Below are 18,791 nucleotides of genomic sequence, written 5' to 3' on the forward strand. Positions count from 1 at the left end.
TAGGCTCGAAAATCTTTAGTTCTCCACCTTCAATATGGCTTCTGCAGCGCTTCCTCCCTCTATCATCATAGCTACGCTAGGAAGACTCAGGCCTTTACCACCGGACAGGTACATCATGACCTTGGGTCAAGGCAGCGATCAGTTCCTCGGTACTCCCAACGGTTACAGCGCTACGTATCTACCACCCAGGCTGTTCCAAGCTGTCGGCGCAGGTCGAGGTCTTGTCAAGAAGATCACATGGGCCTCGCATGGCAGCAGACCCGAGTCTTGGTTCTTCGTCTGGGAGCCTGAAGACGGCACAACGCACTTCATGGTCGGACCTGATGTCCCATCGGCGCTGAAATCTTTCATCCAGACCATCCAGGATTCCGAATACCTTCGGTCTGGTCTCCGCGTACAGCTTGGCGCCGCCGACTCGTTCGTAGCATGGTCGGGTACGGTGTGGGCATGTGCGAATATCCCAATTCAGCTACAAGCCAAGCTACAAGAGGGAAGTTCCGCAACCCGTGAGGGTAACGGAATTATCAACGGCGAACTGAGGGTAGCCCGTACGCTAGATAACGTCCAATGGAATGCCAACGGGTCATACTATATCAAGAGCGGGGACCGTCATCTCTGGAACTTCGAGGCCAAGCTCATGAGCATTGAATGGAACAAGCTTTGGAAAGGTCTGGAAGGAGATGAGCGGATGCGCAAGATCAACGAAGAGCTCGCTGTGAGTACGCAAATGTGCTATTTTACATCGCGACTAACATGTCCCAGTACGTCTTCATCAGCCCGCATGCGGAAAAAGGCGAGACCTTCGTGTTCATCAAGAAACACTCGGTAGGACTGGACGCGCCGTTCGTTGTTGGCTTCGAGAGAGAAGCTATCCACACCAATCTGGAGCATACCAGCAACACTTCTACACCGAGCAGTTCCCGTTCCAGCACGGTCAAGGACAACGAGTCCGATGGAAACGAGCTTCCTGCGCCCGCGTTCGAACAGCGTGTGCAGCACATACCGGGAAAGCCAGAGGAGCCTGTACCCTTCCAGTGGGCAACCGTCAAGAAGTCTGGGCGACCGCACAAAGCAGACAATTGGGAGGTAGAGCTTAGGAAAGGCGACAAGGTCAAGGTCATCCGTGACGAGGGTCGTGACTGGTTCGTAGCCATCGACCGGAAGGGTTTCAAGGGTTATGTGCACGGCTCCTGGATCGAATTCGGCGACCGCACAATGCACAAAGACCCTAAGGCAGTATACATCCAGTTTCAGCAAGACCTACAGACGCTCCTCACACCCGTTCAGCTGCAGCAATTCCCAGCGATGTCAAGCTACGTCGACGAGTGCACTAGGCCGGAATGTCAACCACTTAAGGAATCGGTCTCGGTCTCTTCATTGGGCATCTGCTTTCACGATCTGTTGGCACTGCTGCAAGGTTCCGGTAAATACTCGTACGAGTGGCTTAAAGAGACACGGAATCTCTGGCACCCGGACAGGTTTGCCCGCTTTTGTCATCCAGACCATGTGGAAGGTCTTAAGCTCAAAGCGGAGCAGATGTTCGTCATGTATGGGATTCTGATGGATGCGACCAAGGCCTAGAGACTACATTGAGATGTAGACATGCAAAGTGGGTAACCTGACGTCGATGTAGGCTTCAGAGTGGTCGGTTTTTCCCTAGGTTGACGTAGCTTTGTGAAAATATTGCGGACCCGCAGAGTACAGGACATGAATACACAGGACAACCTAGGTGGTAGCAGTACAATGAACCATGTTGGAGAAGTCGCGTTGCTTGTTTTGCCCGTTCGGACCTTAGCACCCTGAGTGGTACGTAATAACCTTGGAACGCACACGCGAGTCGCGGAGCAAAAGTTTGGCGTCGGCGGGTTCTGATCTTTTTCCGGGGTCCAGAGTGCTATCGGACGCGCCAGACTGAGTCATTGGAAACATACATAGAAATGCGTATCAACACGTCGCGCCGTGCATCCTAGACTTGGTAAAGATACGCAGACAAGATTGGTAGGACGATGAAAGTATATCCGATCTGCGGCGGACGCGTTGGAGTTCTCGCCCGTGGCTTTCCGCAAGCTACAGCTACCCCGCTGAGAAAATATTGGTGCTCGACTGCTCCCCGCCAACTATATACCGTCGTCAAGACTGCGCAGACCTCCAGGCACTTCTCCAGCACACGCTTCACCATGGCTGGACAGAAGATTGACGGCACCGCCATTGCCAAGAGCATTCGCGAGAGGCTCGGCCAGAAGATCAAGGAGAAGCAGGAGAAGAACCCGCGATACCGCCCGAGCCTGAAGATTGTCCAGGGTGAGTCGCATCCCATTGCGGCGGGCTGATAGAGGCAGAGTGCTGACACGCGACAGTGGGCGACAGGTCCGACTCCAGCACCTATGTGCGCATGAAGCTCAAGGCCGCCGAGGAGGCCAACATCGACTGCGAGCTCGTCCATCTCCCCGAAGACCTCACCGAAGGCGAGCTGCTGTACAAGATCTACGAGTACAACAACGACCCCGCCGTACACGGTATCCTCGTCCAGCTGCCTCTCCCCAAGCACATCTCCGAGCACACCATCACATCCGCCGTCGCCGACGAGAAGGACGTCGATGGCTTCGGCATCCAGAGCATCGGTGAGCTGGCCAAGCGCGGCGGCAAGCCCCTCTTCACCCCATGCACGCCCAAGGGTGTCATGGTTCTGCTACAGGAGGCCGGAATCGACATCTCTGGCAAGAACGCCGTCGTACTGGGACGCAGCGATATCGTGGGAAGCCCCGTCAGCTACCTGCTGAAGAACGCCGACGCGACCGTCACTGTCTGCCATTCGCGCACAGCCGACCTTCCAGAAGTTGTTCGCCGCGCAGACATCGTCATCGCTGCTATCGGAAAGGCGCAGTTCGTTAAGGGAGACTGGCTCAAGCCTGGTGCCGTCGTCATCGACGTTGGCACCAACTTCATCCCCGATGACACCAAGAAGAGCGGACAGAGGCTGGTAGGAGACGTCGACTACGACTCCGCCGTCGAGGTAGCTTCGCACATCACCCCGGTACCTGGTGGTGTAGGCCCCATGACCATTGCCATGCTGCTACAGAACCTCGTCGACTCGGCCGACGCGACTTTCGACAGGCAGAAGAAGCGCAAGATCTCGGCTCTTCCCATCCGCATCGAAGACCCCATACCCGCCGATCACACCATCTCGCGGAAGCAGCACCCGAAGCAGATCACAACCGTAGCGAAGGAGGTTGGCATCCTGCCACACGAGCTCGAGCCATACGGCGCAACAAAAGCCAAAGTCGATCTGTCCCTGCTGAAGCGACTCGAACACCGCCGCAACGGAAGGTACGTCCTTATCGCCGGTATCACTCCCACGCCGCTCGGCGAGGGTAAGTCGACCACCACAATCGGTGTCGCGCAAGCATTGGGCGCGCACCTTGGCAGGATATGCTTCGCCAACGTGCGTCAGCCCAGCATGGGGCCGACGTTCGGTATCAAGGGCGGAGCTGCTGGTGGAGGTTACAGCCAAGTCATCCCCATGGACCAGTTCAACCTCCATCTTACTGGTGACATCCACGCCATCACCGCCGCGAACAACCTGCTTGCCGCTGCTATCGAGACGCGCATGTTCCACGAGAACACTCAGAAGGATGCTGCTCTGTACAAGCGTTTAGTGCCAGCCAAGAAGGGCAAGCGCGAGTTTGTGCCCGTCATGTTCCGTCGTCTCAAGAAGCTCGGTATCGACAAGACAAACCCAGATGATCTGACCGAGGAGGAGATCTCCAAGTTCGCCAGGCTTGACATCGATCCAGAGACTATCACCTGGCGACGTGTGCTAGATGTCAACGACAGGCATCTGCGCAAGATCACAGTTGGCCAGGCGCCAACAGAGAAGGGCCAGACTCGCGAGACTGGCTTTGACATCTCGGTCGCCAGTGAGTGCATGGCTATCCTTGCGCTCAGCAAGGATCTCTCGGACCTCCGTGAGCGTCTTGGTAGCATGGTCGTTGCCAGCTCACGCGCTGGTGACCCTGTTACCTGCGACGACATCGGTGCTGGCGGTGCTCTGACTGCCCTGCTTACTGATGCCATCAAGCCCAACATGATGCAAACCCTTGAGGGTACTCCCGTTTTCGTTCACGCCGGTCCCTTCGCAAACATCAGTATTGGTGCTTCTTCCGTCATCGCGGACAGGCTTGCCCTCAAGCTGGCTGGTACCGAGCCTGATGAGGACCACGACGCCCAGACCGGGTTCGTTGTGACCGAGGCTGGCTTCGACTTCACCATGGGTGGCGAGCGCTTCTTTAACATCAAGTGCCGCTCCTCTGGTCTTGTGCCCGATACTGTTGTCATTGTCGCAACCGTCCGTGCTCTCAAGAACCACGGTGGTGGCCCCGACATCAGCCCCGGTGCCCAACTGCCCGAAGTCTACCGCACTGAGAACGTAGACATTCTCCGTGCTGGTTGCGTCAACCTCAAGAAGCATATTGAGAACGCCAAGCAGTACGGTGTCCCTGTCGTTGTGGCCATCAACCGCTTCGCCACCGACACCCAAGCCGAAATCGACGTGATCCGTGAGGAGGCCATCGCCGCCGGTGCTGAGGACGCCATCCCAGCCAACCACTTTGCGGAGGGTGGAAAGGGTGCTGTAGACCTTGCAGAGGGTATCATCAAGGCCTCTGCCAAGCCTAAGCCCGACTACAAGCTTCTCTACGACGTCAACAGCGGCACAGTACAAGAGCGCATGGAGACCATCGCCAAGAAGATGTACGGCGCTTCCGCTGTCGAGTTTTCCGAGCTCGCCCAGAAGAAGGTCGACACCTACGTCAAGCAGGGCTTCGGCAACCTGCCCATTTGCGTAGCCAAGACACAGTACTCTCTGTCTCACGACCCCAGCCTCAAGGGCGCCCCAACTGGCTTCACCGTTCCCATCAGGGATGTCCGCATGGCAGCTGGTGCTGGATACCTGTATGCGCTCGCAGCGGATATCCAGACTATACCCGGTCTGCCCACTGCTCCCGGATACCTCAACATCGATGTCGATGTTGAGACCGGTGAGATCAACGGCATGTTCTAGACTTTGATGGAACAGAAGGTGTACAAACCCGAGTGAAGCGTTCAACAAGCTTCATTTGGAACAATCATGTATGATGAGACGACGATTGGCGTTCTTCGGCGCACTAGGCATGTTCAACAGCATCTGGGTGGGCTTCTTATTCAACACATATTGGGACGGTATGCATAGCGTTTGGTATGGCGTCGAATCAACTTTGACGGTTTCCTTTTTGGCGGGATGAATCATTCACATTGAATAGAGAAGCATACTTTGACTTTCACAACTATCAAGAGAGGTGCTGTCGAGATGATTGATGTAAACTGCACATGACATACCCCACTGACCCAGCTGATTTTCGTAGATGCGCGCAAGCTATGCTGTGCAAGCGTGCTTGACTGCCACAGCATGTCCTGTTCTCGTGCGCAGGCAGCAAGCAACTCGCACTCCCACACATATAGTAGAGCTACCCGCGTACACATGAACCTGCCGTTCTTCCTCAGAATATCAGACATTGAACAAGATGACCGACACTCAAATCTCATCAGGATCGACTGAACCTGTCAAACCCACCATGATTGGACTCTACGGAATCTCTGGAAGCGGCAAGTCATATCTGCTAAAGCAACTAAAGAACGACAACGACTTCGCACACCAACAATTCGCTTTCTACGATGGCTCTTCGCTTTTGAAGAACGTTGTGAACGGTGGATTGGATGCTTTTAAGAAGATGAAGGATAAACAACAGTACGAGGCCCGCGAAAAAGCCCTCTCTCTCGCCGCCAGTGAGTGCCAGGCAAACGCCAAGACAGGGGTTGTTGCGGGCCATTACATGTTCTGGCAGGCAGGAGACAAGGACCAACCGAAGAGAGTGGGTACAGAGAAGGACTGGGCAACTTATACACACATCATCTATCTCTTGGTCGACCCAGAGATCGTTGCCACGCGTACCAAAGAGGACAATATCAGAGAGCGCAAACACCTTCCGGTTGAGCACCTACGGAAGTGGCAAGATGCCGAGATAATGGAACTACGTGCCGTCTGCCGTGATCACGGTATACTATTTACTACAATCACCGAGACGCCAACCACAACTTCGGGACGAACTGGAGAGCGACTCGCAGCACTGTTGAACAACTTTGAGGGCCACGATGAGGCTAGAAATACGACTGCAGTTAAGCAGGCCGTCGATACTGCGCTTAGCGACCAAGACGGTCTCGATACAGTGCTTCTGCTGGATGCGGACAAGACTCTGGCTCCTCACGATACTGGACTGATGTTCTGGAAGGAAACAACGCTCCCAAGTGGCTCCCCCGAGTGTCCTTTAAAAGAAGTCTTCCAAAATGGTTACTCGTATGCAGCCTTCCGGCAGGCCATGCTGCTCTACGAAGAGAAGGCAGACGACTTCGATGCCATATGTGCTAGTGTCGCGGCCAAAGTCGAGATGTACCCCGATATGATCGAGATGCTCACACGTGCTGGATGGTTTACCACAAGGCATGTGGACGCACTCATCGTCACATGTGGTATCCGCCGAGTATGGGAGCTAGTCTTGGAACGCAACAATTTGGCGCACATAAAGGTCATCGGAGGCGGATCGATCTCAGACGGCTACGTCGTGACTGGAGAACTCAAAGGCGCCGTCGTGGACCATCTCCAAAAGAAGAAACTACGAGTACTAGCGTTCGGCGACAGTCCCCTCGACCTGACTATGTTCCACAAAGCAGACGGCGCATATATCATAGTAGGAAATGAAGCCACCCGAAGCTCATCCATGGAGAAAACCCTCGCCAAAGCCATCAACGATACCAGTCTATCCGCCCTCCAGGTCCTCCTCCCACCCAGCGTCCCTCCACGTCTTGATCTCGATACCCTACCCAAAGCCGCCCTGGACACCACAGAACTAGACCACATCTTTCGCGTCCAAAGCGATCCATCAACCCGCTTCGTGCATGCAACCAGCCAGCCCTCCGCAAAGCTTCTCATGACACCAACCCGCGACGCGACAAAGCACTCACACAGCCTACGCAAAGCGCACGAGCAGGTAGGCTACCACCTCGCAACCTCGTACCTAAGCACCATCACTGGGCTCGAAGAAATCGCCATCCCGCACGTCCAAGGCGGCCTCACAGACGGCTACCGTTTCCGCCACGAAAAAGCCACCTTGATCATCCCTCTGATGCGCGGTGGCGAGCCCATGGCCTTCGGTGTCAGTAAAGCGCTTCCCGGCGCGGCATTCGCCCACGCGAAAGTCTTTTCTGACATCGACCCCAAGAATTTCGAGGGCAAGCGTACGATTATCCTCGTCGACTCCGTCATCAATACCGGCAAGTCGATTGTGGAGTTCATGGTGCCGTTGAGAGAGATGTGTCCACGAGTTCGGGTTGTGGTTGTTGCAGGGGTGGTACAGGAGGGCGCTGTTGTAGTCAAGGAGGGAGAAGAAGGAGGAGGTAAAGGCGATGGAAATGGGTTTGCGGAGATGTTGAGGGATGACAAGGAGTTGTGGGTTGTGGCGTTGAGGAAGAGTGGGAATAAATATAAGGGGAAGGGGGGTACGGATACGGGGCATAGATTGTTTGGTACAACGAAGTTGGATTAAAGGTGGAATGAGAGATGTAGCATGGGGTTAGAGAAGGACATGTGAGACTGAGAGAGTAGAATAGGTAGTTCGGAATGGAGTTTCCTTTACGCACTGTGCATGTTGGGATATGCAAATGAAACCGAGAAGACTTCTTCGTTCTTGAATAGAATTGTGGTAGATCTCTAAAACATTGATCAAGACCAGCGTCGACATGTAATTACAATAACGGTATAAATAACGGGGGTATCTAACGAATGTCCTCAGCGACACAGAACAGAAAGCAGCTCTCTATCTCTAGCAAGCGCCATTGAAAACATACCCTTCCAAGAAAGAAAAAAGAACGCGTCTAAACCCTCTACCCTACCCAGCCAGAATGCCCTTTCAAAGCTTCCCCTCCAACTCCCCCATCCACTCCTTCAACTCAACCCTCTTCCCCCCATCCTTAACCAACACCCTCCCAAACCAGCCCAAAAGATCAAACCCAAGATCCCTACTTAACCCCTGCACCCTCTTCAAGTTCCTCACGCCCAAATCATCATGCCCCATAACCTGCAGCGGACACCCCGCCTTGATCATCTCCCTCTGCTGATACTTATTCCCCTTGAACGCATCATACGGAGAGCCACCCAAGATAAGAAACAGCAACGTGATAGCCAAGGACCAGAGATCTGAAGTCGCGGAAGGAGGGGAAGTAGACGAGGAGCTGAGGAGCGACGGGTCGAGGTAATCCCATGTCCCTGCGCCGAGGGGAGACGCGGAGGATTCGATGGTGGCGGAGGGGTGGGAGAGGATGGTTGAGGAGAAGTCTGTGTAGATTGGTTTTGGCGCGGCGGTTGACAAGGGGGAAGAAGAGGAGATGAGGATGTTAGAGGGTTTGATGTCGGCATGGGTACACCCTTTGTCTTGCATCCATGCCAAGCTGTTGAGCAGTGCGAGGGCGATGCTAGGGAAGACTTCAGCCAGTCTCACTGCTCGAGCCTCTTCGTCGAGCGTGTTGAGCGTCTTTTGGATCCAGCCTTCCAGCGTGTCGTCCATGGCTTGGAGGAGGATGGCCCCGTTGCGTGTGTCTAGGCCGTAGAAAGGGACGATGTGGCTTTCTGCGTCGGGGAAGCGGGAGAGGTAAGATAGGATTCTTGCTTCTGCGCTGAGCACCTTTTTGGCGCTGGTCATGGCTGGTACTTTTACGGCGTACATGGGTGGGGTGGCGGGGAGTCGACTGAGGTCTACGCCAGAGTCCATGCTTCGGACTGGGGTGAGTGGTGGAGTCATGTCGGGGCCACAGGGAGGCTGTGATGGGGACTGTTCGGTTGGTTTGGGTGGGCAGGGTTTCGCTAGGAAGACATCGCTCCAGGCTCCTTCACCGATTGTCTTCTTCCGCCCGCGATCATCCGTCTTGAACTCATAGTCCGTTAGGTGATACGGGAAGGTGGTGAGTTCGGTGCTGCCAGGTTGCGGTGACTCGTCCAGTGATAGTCGAGGCCGGCTGAGGGACGATATTGAATCGCCACGTCGTAGACTCGATAACGAACTTAGAAAGTCGGACGATGTCGAGTTGGACTTGGAATGCGAGGCGCTGCCAGGTGTGATGGGAGGTGTGTCGGCACCACTGTTGTGCATGCTTCGGGGATCATGCGCACCCATAGTTACAGATCTTTTCCTTGTTGGAGAGGTCGGTGGTGTAGAAAGCGTTCGTACGGCAAACGGTCTTGAGAACGTCTTGTCAGACGCACCGATCGTATGATCTTGGCTTGATGCGCTGTACGTCAGCAGGTGAAGTTGGGGTTGTTGCCTCTTCTGCGTGAGTGGTGTCGCTGATGATTCGACTGCCGGCGGATCTTCCCTTGAAGCAGGGAAAGTGAACCGTGAGAGTTGCGCCATGTTCGTTTTACAGTAAGAGTTGCTTGACGATGTTCAAGTTTGACAAGTCACGCGGTAGAGTTACAGCGTGCGAGTAGCGCGTGGAGAACTGTTGCCTGAAGCTTGAAGCAACAGCGCGTGAGGGAAAGGTCCAGGGAACTTGAAGAGACGATGCGAAACAGGAACGAATTCTCAAACAAGACAAGAAACGTTGCAAAGCAAAAAAGGCGAGTGGACGTCTCTTTTTGAGCGGGGCGTGTCAAACCTGGGTCTGGAACCGAGAGATGGGAACCAACAAAGAAAGGGAGATAGTATAGTGCTACAGGTAAAGGTACACGAGATAAGAGGACGGATCCACAAGCAGGCTACCGCGCAACCTACTAGAGAGTAAGAAGCATTGTCGATGATAGTCGCAATAAAACAATGGGCGGCGCGTGCGGAAGGCCCGCAGCCAAAGCGTTGTTGGCTGTGTGTCGATGAGTCGAAAAGCGATCGGGACCTGCAAACGGGTCTATAAGCAAAGAACCGCGCTGCGCCCCGGAGTATCCGGGGACGACGGGTGGCACTCGTGGAATCCCTACCCGTACCAACGCGATAGCAATCTTAGCCAGCGCTGTTGGACGCCGATGATTCGGTGGGGGAAAGAGACAAAGCGCATCCCCTGGGAACACCTCCGTGATTCCAGAAGCCCACCCATTCACACGTCTTTCCTAGCCGGGTGGTCGCGCAGCTGGCTAAGAGCGGTAGCGCACTGATGGCGCGCTGTCCTTGGCTACGGGTCCCCAATTACTGGCCTGCGCTGGGTGAACGTGCGTGGTTTGATTGGGCTGCGCGACCTCACCATTCCCCATCCAGGGCTTGCCTTTGTGTGCGACACGTCTGGCTGCGTGCCATGCCTCGCGCTCTCTGCTTGGATGGACATGCAAAACTTGACGTTTTTGCTCGGAGCTTTTCTGGAGACTTTCGGTGCTTCTTTTCTGTGACGTCGTTATTAACACCGTGGCTGGTGGAGATGGGCTGCGGCACTTGTCGCACTTGTCACAGCCAAGTCATGAGATCGTGAAGGCTGTGGAGCTATCGTGAGTTATCGCTAGCTTGTCGTTGGCTCACATCGCTGGTGTATCTTTTGACTGCCGTCCCGTCCGAGCCACCATGACAGCGAAACGTGGAGATGAGCTGAGCGGCTGAAGATCATCTACTACATGCTGTCATCACCGAAAAGATTCATCCTGCATCGTGACCTTCGTTATACCTTCTTTCGTCAGCGCTTACTGTGAAAACTGGGGCAACTCCGCCGACGCCCCCTGCTCTGCGCTTGCGGCATCAAGCATCGTGAACAAACTACCCCGGATGAAATGCCGGTAGCTCAATAAAGTGTTTTTTGTTGACGTAGCTGAGCTTCAAGCTTTCGATCCAAGACTAGGGCAACGGGCGTGGGCTTATCGACCGCACGTATAGTTCGCAGATTGCGCTAGATGCACACGGCTGCATGTGGGGGCTATCGAGCTTGTACTGCTCAACTGCCCATCGGGTGATTCCTCAAGCCACCCGTTCACCAAAACGTGGGAGTCATCTTCAGATCCATCCTGTTGATATCGCGCACACCAGATTAGGCATGTACAACGCTGATAAGCGAAATTTGACAGCACAATCTACCAACCTCGAATAGCCGCCATGCACGAGAGTGGAGCCCGACCAAACCTCACGCTGCGAACCATCTGATCTGTATACTTAGGGGTTAGCCATCCTTCGGGTCAAAAACTTCATCGCTCAAATTTGCTTCTTATCAAGTCCACGGTAGGCGCAAAGGGAGAAGATAGATCAACTTGGATAATCGACGATTCATTGCTCTGCTACTCTGTCTCCTTCTCACCGAGCCACCGCCGATCGACTGTCCGTCCTACGCTGGACCACGGTACTACGCTACGAACAGAAACGCTGAAGGGAATTGGTAATAGTCTTCCGCTGCGCCCATTGCTTGAACAAAGGAGATAAGGACACCCAGACACAAAGAGAAAAGAGCAACCGATGAAGTGCCAGGGGTAGAAAGACTACATATATACGAGATGGATATAGGTATTATCATCCTCCATGCTGTTCAGTCAACGGAAAACCCAAAAGTACCACTCTCTGCCCAACCGGATACAGAGAGACTGAAGTAAAACGCCGGCTTCATGATGGGTAATCGTGTGATTGCGCCCTCTGCACTGATGCCATGTGAACCCATTTCGATTGATGATTACAGTATATTGGTGTGGATACCCAAGATATGCACAAAACGCATAGATAGCTCAGAACCTATTTTGTTGATTTTGATGTTGCTGCTGCTGCTGCTGAGCGACTGAGGAGCGATGATACGAATCGATGATTTGACCCACCTGCTCCTCGTGCTCGCTCTGGCGTCAATTATCGTATCCTGCGCCTCGTTGCCATGGGCTTGAGGTATTGGCCTGTCGGTACTGTTGTTGACCTTGGCCATTGCTACCAGGACGGTATGACGGTGCTGGGCTGCGGCGCTCGTAGAAGGATGGCGGTGCTGGTGAGACAGTTCCGTCATTGCCCTGGCTCCGTGGTGGCACGGCAGCGTAGTGCTCGTTGAAGCCGCCCTCCTTAGCAGCCATTTGGCGCTGCTCTTCGGAAGAGTAGTCGTCATCGTCATCAATGCGGCTTCGTGATCCGGTGTATGGGTGGGTGCCCTTACCCTCACCACGAGCAGTCGCACCGAGGGCATCGAGCTCAGTAGTCAATTGGGTTTGCGACTTGATGAAGGAGCCACGGTCGTCGCGCATTGGCTGGTAGCGGGTATCAGGGTTCTTGGTGAACAGAGCGAATCCAGACGAGACAAGTAGCATGAGAAGGAGAATCAGAGCGAAGGCGGCATTAATGATGAAGAAGATGACACCCATGACACCAGTGACGATAGCCTACAAACGTTAGTCGAGAACAGTGGTAGAAGCGAGCGCTACTTACAGGCTGGTTGAAGATTTCGGTGAACATCAACAAGAAGAAGGCGCTGAGGAAGTTGACAGCAGCAATGGCAATGTTGAAACCGTTGGTCTTCTTGTCCATCCAGGGACGAAGGACACATACACCGACAAGCAGAGCAGCCTCGATAAGAACGATGGCGATGGCCTGAACCTTGAATGCACCTTGCGCAAGACCGACAAACATGGCCTTGATGAGGAGGTATCCGAGCCATGGGATGATGAACCAGTAGGCGGCCGCCTTAAATTGAACGTAGAGGAAGCCCCACTTGTTGAGCGCGACAGGGTCCGAGTAGAGGATGTATGCAGGGTTCTTGTGCATGGCGATGGAGCGTTGGGCGATTCGGACCACCTTGGAAGAAGCCCATGCGAGGATACCAATCATGGTGAGCATAGAGAGGATAGCCAGAACGACCAGACCAGCAGAGTCACGCTTAGTTAACTCCCAGAAGCTCAGCATCATCATCTGCGGGAAGCCAATGAGTACGACACGGAAGAGAATACCCTTGAGCACAGTCTGCCAGCCGTTGCGGAAGTCGACGAACTTGTCGCCCTTCATCTTGCCGGCCTTGACTAGACCCTCGCAGATGTACTTGAAAGCCACGACACCGATGACGGTGAAGAGGACAAAGATGACGAAGAAGGTGTATCCGGTGAAGAAGATGTTGGTCGTTTCGATCTTGGCCTTGAAACCAACACGCTCGATGCCGTGGAGAACCAAGCGGTCTCCTCCAGCCTGTGCCTCGGTGGCGGCAGCGTTACTACGGGCCATAAGGCGACCGACAGCTCCGGTGGTGAAGTCGAGCGCACGCCTCATCTTCCTCGACTTCTGGACCTCAATGGAGATGTACGACAGCTGGGACAGGTAGGTGGTCGGGCTTCCGCCAGTAGCACGCTGGTACCATGTTGCCATATCCTGGAGGAATTGAACACGGATGAGACCCATGGTCCATTGGAAGTTCTGGGTCCAGGCGGACACGATGGGTGGGAGAGGGACGGCACAGAGACCGATGAAGGCCTGCGCTTGGAAGTAACCGAATAGCGACATGGCGTTGGCGGCAACGTGCGCGGCGGTGTTGGAATGACCCAGTCCAGACGTTATAGCGGATGCCATGAGACCCAGACCCGCTATGACAGCCGTCACCCATGCCACAGCCTTCTGGTCGACCGAATGTCCGTTTGACAGCTCTGCTTCTACACATGCGAGTTGTTGATGGGTCTCTGCAGACCTGATCTTGACTCGTACGACTGCGTCGAGGTCGGGGATTGTGTATGCGATGCCTGTGTGGTGTTAGGGGGGTTGGGCAGCAACTTTGGACGTTTCTTACCTGGGATCACGCTCATGATGTCCTGGCTAATGTCGATGTTGGATTTGATAGTCAACGGTCCGGCGTTCATTGGGCACATGCCCTCGAGCTCCTTCTGACCGCAGGGGTCGAGCTTCTCGTTCATGGCGGAGTATCCGTAGACGAGCAGTTCGATGTCGGCCTCAATCTTGCCGGCAATGTTGGAGATACCCTCGATCTTGAAGCCCAAACTGCGGTTGCTGGGGGTGAATGCGACGTTGAAGAGGGTGGCGGAGAAGCTCGAGTTGGACATGCACGGGTTGAGCGACTTGGATTCGATGATGCGCTCGCCCGAGACGACGGGCGCCGCGATGGCTGCGAGCCATAGTAGCGATTTGGAGAGGGAGAACTTCATGGTGGGCGGTGTTGTTGTGGTGTATTAGGTGCGCGGAGCGAGGCACTCAGGCGCGGGCGTACTCCTTACGAGTACTGCGGAGGGAGGTCGGCCAAACCAGCGGCGCGAGGGAGTCCGTCAGTCACAGTGAATGGGGTTCGTTTGCGTCCTGGAGGTGTGAATAGACGGGGTGGGTGCGGGTGAAGGTGCGGGTGAGCGAGTGGCAGTCGAGAGCGACGAATGGGTGGTGATGTCGAAAGAGGTGGTTGCGCAGGACAACTGGGGAAGGGAAACCGGGAAGCAGCGAGGCGAAGAGGCCTGTCTGTCGGCGGCTGGGCGACGCTAGGGCTAGTACAAGGGGATATGTGTAAACGACCGGACGGGCGCGATCAGCACTTGCACGCAACCCAATAAAAACGATTCAGCGCGCTCTCGTCGTCACCTAACGCTGGTGTTTGGAAAGTGCCTGAGGAGAGCAGGAGATGGGGCGGATGGTAAGAGGATGCCAGCTCGCAGGAGCTGAGGTCTATGCACCGCGTGCCGGCTGCTTCAGGGGAGCGAGACTGCGACGGTCGCGGCGAGTGGGCCAGATGAATACGCGCGGCACCTGCTCAGCGCCCAGCCTCAGAGCATCCAACGGCTGTCAAGTTTGCGATCGCAAGGAACAGTCGGAGCATTTACTGACTGCGCTATGCTCTACTGCTCTGAGTTCGTCGACGCTTGCTTCTCTGCCAGACGCCTTTGTCTTCGCAGGCTCCAGAACGCGCGCCTTCTTCTTTGACCAAGCTGGAACACTCGGATGAGGCAGGGGCGAAGGGGCAGGGGCACTTGCTTCGCCACACTCGCACGCAGGAACAATCTCGTCGGGCCAATCAACACGACGCTCTAGGCCTCTTCTCGCGCTGACTGAAAGTCTGCCAGCCAGGTCCGCCCAGCTCTTCGTATTTCCTCTAATTTTATTGCCGTATACGCGCGAAACCGACATTTCACTCTCTCAGCCCATCCCCGCCCGCTGCACATTACCGCTCCCTGAAGGATGTCAATATTATGCCATCCGGAATCCTGCGGCACACCAAGTCTGGACTGTCTGGCCAGCGACCCCATCCGTGCTCTCGGCACCAGCGGATGGCTGCACGCAAATAGACCACACCCAGCCTCTCCAGCCAATCATGCCAATCATGCCGCATCTGACTGTGGCGCACTTGGCCAGCGAGGTCAATGAGCCGTCGACTCGCTGCAAGCGGCGCCATCTTCACCACATCGAGATGGACAAGACTACACTTCGGCGTAGTCTGCCTGCTGTTTCTGGGCGCTGGACACTACGGCATCTCCATCCGCAGCTTGCGTAATGCCCTCACGTGGCATCAGTGTAAACATCATTGTTTCCACCTCACCACATCGGCCCTCCGTCGACTGAAAGTGTTTACCCAGCCACCACTCACCACTGTACCACCGGACGATCATCATTCAAGCCATGCGACAGACGTCATGAGCCCACCTGCGCAACGCGTGTCTGCGAACGATCAACGAACGTCTCACCCACATCTGAAACACGCGATCTGCCCATCCACCTCAGAGATTTCCGGCCCGCTCACATCTATCGATACACTTTGCGCAGCCTCATCTTCTAACCTTTCGCACTGGACTGACCCTGAAGATCGTCATCTTCTCTATGCGCGCCTAGCGGTGGAGCTGCCCCACCAACAAGTGGGCGCGAACGCGTAACCGCACGTTTGACCAACATCAACAAACGTGCATCAACGATCTTACTGACGTTCTTTGTGATCTTTTGTTTGACGGAAACTCTCATCAACATGGCGGATACTCGTAGAACATACTCAAGTTCTCCAGCTTAATTTATCAGGAGACATGAAGTTGCCTGACGTGACTAGCACCAGGCTGCACGAAAGGTTTGTCAATTCCCTTCTCATCTCTCTTTCAATTGGTGTGTTGAAGTCTGTAATTCGTCTCAAAACCTGACTGCGACCGATCAACGCCTTCGAAGACAGTTAGATTGTGTAGTAGGTAATATGCATACATTATTCTATGTATAGAACTGCGCTCTTTTATAGAGCACAGGCAGGTACACGGTAATCTAGGAAGTCACGTGATCTAAATCAACTAAGACCCCGCTTCTCGAATCTGGGGTTTCCACCAACTGGACAACACCTGACCAAGAAGCTTGTGTCACGCCCCGCATGCGGTACGGTTTCCGAAAGCTGGTGCCTAGCACACCCGTCTTTTCCATTACAGACATCGTTGATAGTAACTTTGGATGTTTTGCGGGTGCTAGTATATTCCTTCATTACACTGTCCATTCAGCAGTCTATAGCCCAACATGTCTGCAAAACCTCCATTCCCATCTTTAATCCAGGTATTCCAGCCGAAGGTCCGACGTTTCACCCCTTCTCACGGCTCCCAAAAGAAATCCGATTATTGATATGGCGGCACGCCATCCGGCGTCAGCGCATAATTAAAGTCGACATCTCCAGTCCCTGGCTAGCAGACCCTTCAACCTTCCTAGAACGTGTAGGAGATGCGTTTCGTGGCAACGCCAGAATACTTGCATAGTGCGGAAGCAGGTTCCTCATTACACTTCACGGGCACCAGACCCTGAGCCAATATCTTCGTGTTTGTCAAGAATCTCGACGGGGGAAGCTTTCTTCTTTACCGCGTACGCATCCCTTGCCGATTTTTACGATGGCCAGAGAAGGACTCGCGCCATATGATGGGAGTGTTGATGAATGCTATGGCCAGAGAACCAGGTAAAGATAATACAGCATTCATATCAAAGTGGCCACCATTGAATGATTTCATCGTCCCAAGCACCCTTTACTTCAACCCCGAATGGGATTTCCTCGCTTTCTCGGCTTGGTCAAATGATTACGAGGGGCTTCTCGTCGGCCAGTCCCTATCTGATAGATTTGTTTTCGATATGAGCATGGTGATACCGGAGCTTGGGGTATCTGTTATGCACCGCCTTTAGGGTCACTGCTATGACTTGTTCATGGGTATGTTGCAACGTTGCGAATCGTCGTCTGATCAAGGCTGGAAAAGACTCGCTCTGAAAATAGTACCAAGGAGAGACTTCGCAGTTCGGATAGCATATCAGAGATGTTCTAGTCGACAATCTTCTTCTACTTGCGGGGTCGGGAAGACGAAAACGCAGTGTCTGTTTGCTCCTCCGTCTGCGGCGGTGTGTAGGCGTTTGAAGGTATGCAAGCTCCCGCCCTTCACTTCCTATTTTCCCCACCAGCGAGCAAACGGATCTGCGCACGTGCGCTGAATACCGACTATTCTTGAGGATTGCACTTTGGACACATTGCTCTCGCATACTATTAGCCCTGGAGGTACCCAAGTCCACGATGCCACACGCCATCGCTGCCTTGGAGCACAACACCGAAAGCCCTGACCATCACGATCAAGTCGACCTTCAACTACTGCTAAAGAACAAGCTTCAAGGCGTACCGCCTAACCACATCCCCGCAGTCACCCTCGCCGACATCCTCGATCAAACTCCACAGGCGCTAAATCTTCCCAATATACCACCAGATATCCAGCTCCCCTTCTTCCTCTACAATCGCGCCACCATCGACCGCTACGCGAGCAAGCCCATCAAAGATGAAGAAAAACAAAGTATGGAAATCACTCGAGCGATCTGGTTCTACCGACTCGACCAAACGCACCATTTCCAACGCTTTCACGACATCATGAGGTGGAACACCGCGATCTTTGTTGCGCTGTTAGCTCAACACTCGCAGTCAAGCGACCAGAGTAACTCTGCATACAGCGAAGCAGGAGTACTCGATCGTCGTCGTGGAACCATAGACTCATATCGCCCCGGACGAGTAACAACACCGACCCACGCACCCATCCCTTCCGCTGCCATCCGTTTCATAAAGCAATACCTCGCCGCCGTCATCGAGCACCACAACACACCCACCTCCAGCTTCGCTGCACGAGAGTCATTTATCTTGACCTGGAAGACAGGACCATGGGAGTTATTTACTGTGTTTGGTGGTGCGCAGAAGAAGCTGCTCAAGAACGCTATGAAGAAGCTGAGCAAAGAGTGGGAGGCTGAGTTGCGTGTTGCAGAGTCACGGTTGGGTAGGGAGCGGTACGAGAGGAAGGTTGGCAAGTTTGTTGGTGGGGTGGTGCCCGGGAAGAGGGAGATGGGTGTGCGTGCTGAGGGGGTGAAGAGCGAGGATGGGAATGTCGATAAGGCAAACTTAGTGTTGCCTGGGCGGGGAGAAGGCGAGGGAAATAGTGGTAATGAACTGTTGCAAGCGCTTCTGGCTCCGTACGTACCGCAGACCAATGAGGCTAGGGGACAGGATGGGAAAGGGGTCAAACGTGGTGCAACTGAGGTCGAAGGGACACTGGTCACGGATGTGAGATCTGCTATTGCGGCTTTGCAGAAGATGGAGCCAAGGGATATTCTACCGGTGCTTATCCGCTTGTTTCCAGCATAGATGGACGTCTTGCGTTGACTTGGGCTGTTAGATACCCGTGGCTGGAGATCCATTAGTCTGGATAGAAGGCTGTAGAGGCCTTGGCATCTTACATTGAACCTTCGGGACATGAGACACATGTAAAGAATCATCGCGAACCACACTGCCTCGAAACCTTTACAATAGTACAAAACCCCTTTTGA

The 18,791-nt window shown here is 54.2% G+C and overlaps 6 protein-coding genes across 6 annotated transcripts; 4 read left to right on the plus strand and 2 right to left on the minus strand.

Annotated features, from left to right (window-relative positions):
- Positions 1-34: 34 nt before the first annotated feature.
- Positions 35-1,581, plus strand: J4E86_005404 (uncharacterized protein; the record flags this gene model as incomplete). Its single annotated transcript, XM_051445938.1, has 2 exons — positions 35-715; positions 763-1,581. 2 exons carry the CDS (start codon positions 35-37, stop codon positions 1,579-1,581), a joined length of 1,500 nt encoding a protein of 499 aa, XP_051302705.1.
- A 596-nt stretch (positions 1,582-2,177) lies between these two features.
- J4E86_005405 (uncharacterized protein) lies at positions 2,178-5,059 on the plus strand (the record flags this gene model as incomplete). The annotated part of the gene is made up of 2 exons (XM_051445939.1): positions 2,178-2,301; positions 2,358-5,059. The coding sequence occupies 2 exons, from the start codon at positions 2,178-2,180 to the stop codon at positions 5,057-5,059; spliced, it is 2,826 nt and encodes a 941-aa protein (XP_051302706.1).
- A 499-nt stretch (positions 5,060-5,558) lies between these two features.
- Positions 5,559-7,634, plus strand: J4E86_005406 (uncharacterized protein; the record flags this gene model as incomplete). Its single annotated transcript, XM_051445940.1, has 1 exon — positions 5,559-7,634. One exon carries the CDS (start codon positions 5,559-5,561, stop codon positions 7,632-7,634), a length of 2,076 nt encoding a protein of 691 aa, XP_051302707.1.
- Positions 7,635-7,997: 363 nt separating this feature from the next.
- Positions 7,998-9,257, minus strand: J4E86_005407 (uncharacterized protein; the record flags this gene model as incomplete). The annotated part of the gene is made up of 1 exon (XM_051445941.1): positions 7,998-9,257. The coding sequence occupies one exon, from the start codon at positions 9,255-9,257 to the stop codon at positions 7,998-8,000; it is 1,260 nt and encodes a 419-aa protein (XP_051302708.1).
- A 2,618-nt stretch (positions 9,258-11,875) lies between these two features.
- J4E86_005408 (uncharacterized protein) lies at positions 11,876-14,158 on the minus strand (the record flags this gene model as incomplete). Its single annotated transcript, XM_051445942.1, has 3 exons — positions 11,876-12,397; positions 12,444-13,738; positions 13,786-14,158. 3 exons carry the CDS (start codon positions 14,156-14,158, stop codon positions 11,876-11,878), a joined length of 2,190 nt encoding a protein of 729 aa, XP_051302709.1.
- A 3,344-nt stretch (positions 14,159-17,502) lies between these two features.
- J4E86_005409 (uncharacterized protein) lies at positions 17,503-18,609 on the plus strand (the record flags this gene model as incomplete). Its single annotated transcript, XM_051445943.1, has 1 exon — positions 17,503-18,609. One exon carries the CDS (start codon positions 17,503-17,505, stop codon positions 18,607-18,609), a length of 1,107 nt encoding a protein of 368 aa, XP_051302710.1.
- Positions 18,610-18,791: the final 182 nt, after the last annotated feature.

Source organism: Alternaria arbusti (genome assembly GCF_024043155.1).
Source record: "Alternaria arbusti strain BMP 1465 chromosome Unknown scaffold_6, whole genome shotgun sequence".
Classification (NCBI taxonomy): domain Eukaryota; kingdom Fungi; phylum Ascomycota; class Dothideomycetes; order Pleosporales; family Pleosporaceae; genus Alternaria; species Alternaria arbusti.